The sequence below is a fragment of the Pterocles gutturalis genome, unplaced genomic scaffold (assembly GCF_000699245.1).
Source record: "Pterocles gutturalis isolate BGI_N339 unplaced genomic scaffold, ASM69924v1 scaffold26585, whole genome shotgun sequence".
Taxonomy (NCBI): domain Eukaryota; kingdom Metazoa; phylum Chordata; class Aves; order Pterocliformes; family Pteroclidae; genus Pterocles; species Pterocles gutturalis.
Window position 1 is genome coordinate 3,438 of NW_010139022.1, and position 7,772 is coordinate 11,209.

Here is a 7,772-nt window from a genome sequence, read left to right on the forward strand (position 1 = left end):
GCCAGTGCGTACAAAGTTAACTAGGAGCCGGCAAGGGGCCCTTGCAGGAAAGGCAGCTGAGTGTCCTGAGATGCTTTAGGCAGAGCTGCCAGCAGGTAAATGCAGGTGACGCATCTGGAGTCCAGCTCTGGGCTCCCCGGTACAAGAAGGATGTGGATATATCGGACAAGGCCAGGGAGGGGCCACCAAGATGATTAAGGGACTGAAGCATCTGTCATACAAGCCACCTGCTGCAGTTGACCCTGTTTTGAGCAGGGTGCTTGTACTAGAAGATATCCAGAGGTCCCTGCCAACTCAACTGTTCTGTGATTCTGAAATAATACAAGGTAAGATAAAATTAATATTTTTAGATTTTTTTAAAGCCCATAATTATTCTTCCTTTCCCATTAATTTATAACAGGTGTGAAACAGTTATTTTTTACTTAATACAAATGGAAAGTTAAAACTCTGATAGAGTGGAAGAATGCTTCAGGAAGAAACATTTTTAGATGAACTTGGTAATTCTGAATGTCACGTTATGAAGATGGTGACCGCACATAAAGTTCTGATCACCTGGATATCCAGAGGCTGTTAAAAGGGTCCCTATTTTCTTCATTAATATTTCAGAAACAAAGAATTCCCAAAGAATTAAGAAATGAATTTGTGTAATTAAGAAAACAAGATTAGAAAATAATATTTTTTTTCATTTACGTTGCATCTAGCCCTTGGGGGACAGCACAGTTAAGCAGTTTGCATCAGAAGTACCTGTTTTTCAGGCATTTCAGAATACAGATGACCACAGTTCTGACTTATGTAGAGGAATCTGGCGTGGCTTCTGATTACTTAAATTGGCAAATTCTTCCTATTCCTCGCCCCAGCTCTTCCAAAGCTGATGGATTAAGATGTTTGCACAGCAAATATGACAACCATTAAGCACAGTTGCCAAATGCAACATTAATGAAAGCCATACATCAAGTCCCAGAGAAAAAGTTTTTCATCTTTGCCTCTGGATCTCAAACTGCAGAATTTGCAGGGAAATATGCTGAAGCTGGGCTTCTACTGAATAGTGTTCGAAGATAGTATCTGGTATTTATAATAGTCCTCAGCACTCATACTAGTCAATACCAACACAATGTTCCTTTTATTTTTAAAGAGATTGAAGTTGCCTTTCAAATGTGCAATTCCCTTGCTTAAAGGCCATAAATGGTTTAACACATATTAACACAATATACTTGGCAGTTAAAGAATTAAGTGACATATATAATCCCTACCTTTCTCAGTAAGTAAAGTGCATCCTGCGATTCTGTGCAATTTTTTGCCAGCATGTCAACATCATTGTTGGATATAATAGGTTCTTTCAGCTGCTCTACCCAGGACCACATCAAGCTACAGAGGATGAAAGGATCTCTCTCAGTACAGATTTTATCCCAAGCTCCATCTCGAGAATTCAGTTCTTTCTTAAAAAAAACCAAAACAAAACAAAACTGAAAATGCATTGTCTATTTACTTTTGCTAACATTCTCTTTGATTGTAGCAGGACTTCGCTGCTTACATTCCAACCAAAAAAAAAAAAAAAAAAGACTTAAGAGTTTTAAAAAAATTTCAATTTTTTTTCTGAAGCATCAACATTAATCAGCAGCAATACAAATGACTCTTTAAAACAGGAGAATGACATAAACTGTGCGGCTTGGAACCTCCCAGTTATCTACTAGAATACATCAAACAGCTTTGGATTCCAACTTCAAAGCAAGTGCTGCCTAGGGGGATTTGGTTTTGCGGATAAGCGGTTAAGTTTCTATTAAACTCTTTTTACACACAGAATCCTGGTTAGTTCTGAGAAAGCGCTGATTAAAAACAACCCAGCTCTACCTTAAGATCTGTAGTACTTTTATGCTACTAGCAGCCAAGTTACAACCACAAATAATTGCATTGACTTCCATTAGTTAGTAAAGTGGAAGAACACAACCAGAAACAATGTTCTGACCTCCTGAAAAAAAAAAAATTTGCAGGTGCATTTTGCTTGCTTTTGAAAGAACTGGCCCATAACTGACAAATACAATCATTTATGGAACCTCAGTATAAACCAGCATCCCGATGTGCCATTTCAAAGCACATGGTGGCATTTTTGCCATTCGAGGAATTAACCTAGGTGACATATGCAGAGCCCGTAACATTGAATCAAGTTCAAAATTACCTGCCACATTTCCACCTTCTGCTTCACTTCATCCTCTCCCAGAAATTCATTTATATCTGCAAGTGCTTTTGCTGCCAAAACTCTTCGGGCTTCCAAACTCAATTCTGACTGCAGAACAATGTGTGGAATTGCCTCTGAGACATCTTTGCTACCCTGGCTTTCATATCCAATGGAAAAGTTCACTTTAGAAGAAGAAGAAGAATCGGAGTCCTCGGAGACATAGACTCTCCTGCTACACGTATTAGCCTTGTGGTCTTTCCTGTGACCAATCTCATTGCTGAAATTATGCCTTGGCGTTCCAGGCTCCCTGGTATTGTGGATGGATGCTAGACCTGAAGCAAAGGTTCTGCTGCGTTGTACTTCTTTGGTAGAGTTCCTTCTATGATAAAGTGAGGATCCATCTTGTCGTCCATCCAAATTAAATTTACCTTGACTCCAGAACATGCATGTATTACGCACTAATGCTTCCTTGTTTAAATCCACCTGTGGCTTTTGTTCGCCTGTGGCAGAACACTCCTCACCCCTGTTCTGCTTCAGTTTGTTGCACAGTAATATCTGAGCAGGTACTGTCCAGACGGTTTCTCCTTGTTCCAAGAGAAACTCAGTTCTCCTTAAATCTGAGTCACTGTAGCTTAGACGCCTTTTTAGATGAGTGAGAGGCTGAAGGCATTCAATATTCCTTCTTTTCCAAAGAGGATCACATTCATGTCCCAGAGAGAAAAGAGAATCCTGGGTCTCAAAAGTGGACGAGGGGGTGTGGGAGGACTCCGACGTGTCACTGTCCTGCCTTGCGAGTTCTCCATCTAGCTGCGTGGACACCAACTGAGAAACAGTCTTTTCAATTTCAGCGGAGAGATCTGGTATGTCTAACAGTCCTGCCTCTATCACTTGTCTGTTTTCAGCCAAGTCTAGCAACAATTTGCAAACCAGGTGAATAAGTTTGGGCACATGTTTGAGATGCCTGCTCTCGTAACCATGGAGCAGGTGTCTCTGACGGGTCAGGTATTGGGAGAGGGTCACTGTGTGCGCCTTGGGCTCACAGCATGCAAATACGTTTCTCAGAGGAACCAAAAACTGAGTGAATTCTCTGATGCACAATAACTGCCCTCTAGTCTGAATCGAATTAGGCCTTTTTGCTCTGACAAAGAGGATTGCTTGATCGGCGCTCATTCTTGTTGCAAAAACTAAGTAGCATGCTATTAGAACACCTGGAAAATACAAAGACAAGCGTTAGCTGAAAACTGTCAGATTAAAACAATTATTCAGTGGAATTATATGATAAAAATTAATACAGGTAAAGATACTGGCTTTATGCCCTTTATTACACAAGGCTGCTACCTAAGGCTAGTTGCATTTGTTGGACCACACGATGGTAAACCCATTCTCGCTACACTAGTGAGAGCTAGCTTCTCACCGCAGCAGCCCGAGGAGTTCCATCGTTTGTGAACACAGGGCGATGGTGGCTTCCACAGGAAGGACACAGGCCAAAAAGGTCTTGAAAGGGACAGAAGTAAATGACATTTTAGCTGCTCCGCCAAATGTACCTGACCTAACAATGAGCGGCAGGTTTGTAAACATGTAACGAATAGTGGAAAATGAAAGTGTACTAGATGGATTTTTCCCATCAAAAAGAAGCTGCCCCATTTGAATGTCACAGGGAATTAGTATACCGATTCAAAAGTCTTCTAACCTTACCAGTTACTATTTTAATATACCAAAATTGATCTCCTCTTGCCATTCCAATCATTTTCACAAATTTGTTTAGCGCTTTTAACCATTTTATAGATGTACATCTTGCAATGATATAGAATCTAAACAAATTATTAATAACGTACAGACAGAGACTGTTTTGCATTTTGCAAATTCTGTTGATCTTGCAGTGGAGCACATACCTGTCCGACCAAGTCCTGCATGACAATGAACAGCTACCCTCCCTTCCTGCAAAGCGAAAGCCATGACTTTTACCATATCAAGTATAGTAGTGAGAGATGCCACTCCATAATCCTTCCATCCAAAATTATAAAAATAAACTGAAACAAAAAAGAGAGTTATTTTCTGTCATACTGAATGTGAAATTCTCAGTACTGTATGCAGAGATGACTAATAATAAATGATGGTACTAAAATTGCATAATGGCTCTTAGAATCTGGCTACATATTGTTTGCGAGAGAGTATTTTCCCCACTTCAGAGCACGCTTGCTATTGAAATTTGATAAATACATGAAGCTAGCAAAGATTTGTCAACCTAAAGTTCAGCTGGAATGTAAAAGGTGTAGCAAAGCTGAGTGATTCATACAAAAATTACTGAGCTATATATAGGTAGAGGGTAAATTTTTTCTTTTTAGAAATAAAAGCACTTCTTCAGTCAAAAGCTGTTTCTTACAGAGAGGCACTTTTTCTCATCTCACCATAACATGAAAAAAGAAAAATACTGTCATTACAAATGTCCTCAAATGAAATAACCTTTTGTAGTCTAGATAAGAAACCACGAATTGTACCAGAATTTGAAACACCATTAATGTTTTGTATATTTCGGAACTTGGAAGAAAAAGAAAAATGTAACCAGCTGTTGTCCTTTCTTTATTCTAAACATCTAAATATAAACTCTCCATCTCACTCTACATATCTAACGATCTTCAATAATATGTTATTCACTCTTGATTGTATTTGCCAAGTTTCATGTTTACATCCCATTTGGTGCAACATTTCTTATATAGCTGCTTTCAACATACCGGAATTCAAATAAATATATCTTTAAGTGCCAAAATCAATAATTAATGAGGAACAGCAGCAGGAGTGATCTTACTTCCAGCCTCCATGAAAGCTTCAGGAAGGTAGGTGAAGCCGCTTTCTTGTTCCAGTGGATTCCCACAGCTCGCATGCTCCCCAGGACGCTGAAGGTTAATTATGGTTTTTATGCCACATCTTAAGGAAGGAATAAATGAGTCAAAGTATTACATGCAGCCAAAATCTCATTATCCCATGTTTTCTGAAACACACATTTTTTCTTAGTGGATAATAAATCTTTACCTGTATATTGTTAAAATGAAAGGATCTTTATCAACAATCCAAATATATGTTAAAAAAGAAAATGGATGAGGAGCTACATTAGTAATACCTGCAAGAAATAATAACTAAATTTGTTACCTTTCAAACTGTTCAATAATGTTGTACTTTTCAATTAATTCTGTTGAGGGTCGAGCCATAGCCAGTATGTTATCTGTTATCCTGAGAAATTAGAAAAGTAGATAATAACATTGTTATTAATAATTTCCTGGGTATGAATCTACCACAAGAAGAATACAATGTTATTTTCAAGAAAGACAGAAATACCTCGCTAATTAACTGGAAAGTATTTAAAAAAAAAAATCTACTGTCATATAGTGTTAGTGATGAATCCTGTTAAGCTGATACAGATATGACAAACAAAAAGACCATTACAGGAACTGTTCAAATGCCAGGCCAATGAACATATTAAAAAAATTCCTTTGAACAGAAATCTGGACTCGGATCTCTGTGTGGCCTTTCAAGGTTTGTATACTTCTGAATAGCATTTGCTGTTACAAAAAAATCAGCAAGAATGTAAAACACATTTCATGTGAATATTTATTTTTTCTATTTTGACAAATTGTGAATATTAATATTAATATTTCATATGGATATGCTTTTGAACACATGCCTTACATTAATTCATCTTCAGTAAATGTTTTTACTTCTAAATTCTATTATGGACACATTTTAATCAATTTGTACTTTAAACCTGAGTAAGAACTGTCTATAACCCAGAACAGTTTTTTTATAATTCATGACAGATACGTATTTATTCTTTTTGGATCTGAACCAAACTTACAGTAAGTAAACAGAACTCTTTGGTCATCTTTACTGGGCCATGTACAATGGCCATTATGGTTTACTGCTGAGTTGTAATTCTGAATCAAGCCATCATTATGCTTTATACTTAGCAGTAGCTGGCTTTAAAAAAAACCCCTCATTATTTTCCTTTGAATTCTCTCTTTTAATAAATAGAATTGATGCATTTCAATTTAGTGAGAGTAAATGCTGCTTATTACCAAGATGAGTAGAGCCCTTTAATGGCTTGCTCCTGGTCACTCCATCGAGCTGGATTTTCATATTTGCAAGCACGTCCACCGCATGCCATGGAGCATTGCATGTGACCAGGAATGACATGGCGAAGGCGCTCCCCTACTTTCGTATATTTTGCTGTCGGACGCCTTGAACTTCCTAGAACACAGGCAGAAAAAGATTTAGTAAGGAAGCTTAGCAATTCATCTCCACCTTAAAAGTATCGGTTCAACATTAAATTGATAAAGTAACAAAAAGCATAAATATTTGCAATATATATTTAAGGCTCATTTTTCAACACAGACTTAAGGATTACTTTAAGAAAGGTTCTGAGGATAAAAAATTGTCTGAAATTCTGCAGAAATTATTTTTTCTCACAGTAAGTTTTTTTTTTCTGATTAAGTTAGAGGTATGTGATATCCTTTGCAACAGAAAAGAAATTGTCATGGTCCTCTTCCACTTGAAATCGAACACACGTAGCCATACACCTGGTGTATGTGTGAACGTTTGCTTCTATTTTAGCTGTTCTCTATAACTAAGCTGTTAGAGTGAAAAGCATCTATTAATCCTTGAATAAGGAATCAGCGAACAAAATACAAAATACAGGAAAAATATTTTAAACCCAGTATTTTATGCATATATATATATATATAAAAAACGTAGCTAACATAAGTATATGAATTTAATATCAAGAAAATACCCAGAACTGCCAACAGTCTTAAAGAAAAGTACTTTACTTTTTTTTTCAGGAAAAGTTGCATCCAGCTCCTCAGGGCTCAGAGATGACACCGCCACCATAACCCGGTGAGTCGATGATGAGAGTACCTCTACAACTGAGCTCCGGCGCCTCTGGATTAGGCGAAGCAGAGGATCGGAGGAAGAATGCCTCCGACCCTGGAAAAAGTTGCTAAAAATACTCACTGCCGACCGCCTTCGAGGTGAACCCTGCATGACTGACCAGCCCCAGCTACTGCCTAGGAAGGCTGCTGAGGACGCACGGATAGGAACTCCAAGTTGCTCAGCGCTGAAGTTGCGGAGAGCTGTGTGTGCATCCTCCTGAATGCTCCAGCAGCTCGTCAGCATGGGCTGAGCTGTCTCCATAGTAACTAACAGTGAAGGTGCTGCTGCCAGCTATCCTCGAGACTGCTCGGTTCTATAGGAATTGAGTCTGTTTGGGACAAACTGTTCTGCTGCTTGATGAAAATAGTTGCATTTCAAGTAGAGAATTTTGAAAACGGACTGCGAACAACCAAAACATTTTCCATAAACAATGCGAGTATTTAGTTAGTTGTAAATAACACACATTCAGATCTCACTGCGGCGCAAAATAACTAGATTCAAAAGAACAATCAAAACGTAGCTGGAGGCTCTGCTTCCTGAGATATCTCTAAGTAAGTACATTATACTCCCCCACCTCTTGGTTTAACATTCCACAACCACCTCTCCTCCTCCACTTAGTTGCACCAAAATGCATCATTGGCTCTGTAATGATTGGGATTAGTGTGCTCCTACTGAA

General features: G+C 38.3%; 1 protein-coding gene across 1 annotated transcript in view; it reads right to left on the reverse strand.

Annotated features, from left to right (window-relative positions):
* PTPDC1 (protein tyrosine phosphatase domain containing 1) overlaps positions 1–7,217 on the reverse strand; it is an 8,958-nt gene extending 1,741 nt beyond the window's left edge. Inside the window, exons 1-7 of the mRNA XM_010083232.1 lie at positions 6,994–7,217; positions 6,244–6,415; positions 5,321–5,401; positions 4,980–5,098; positions 4,066–4,203; positions 2,174–3,381; positions 1,251–1,436 (exon numbers count right to left, since the gene is read on the reverse strand). Of these exons, the coding sequence (XP_010081534.1) occupies positions 1,251–1,436; positions 2,174–3,381; positions 4,066–4,203; positions 4,980–5,098; positions 5,321–5,401; positions 6,244–6,415; positions 6,994–7,207 (2,118 nt within the window). The 5' untranslated portion in view covers positions 7,208–7,217. The remainder of the gene's footprint in view (positions 1–1,250; positions 1,437–2,173; positions 3,382–4,065; positions 4,204–4,979; positions 5,099–5,320; positions 5,402–6,243; positions 6,416–6,993) is intronic.
* Between the last annotated feature and the right edge of the window lie 555 nt (positions 7,218–7,772).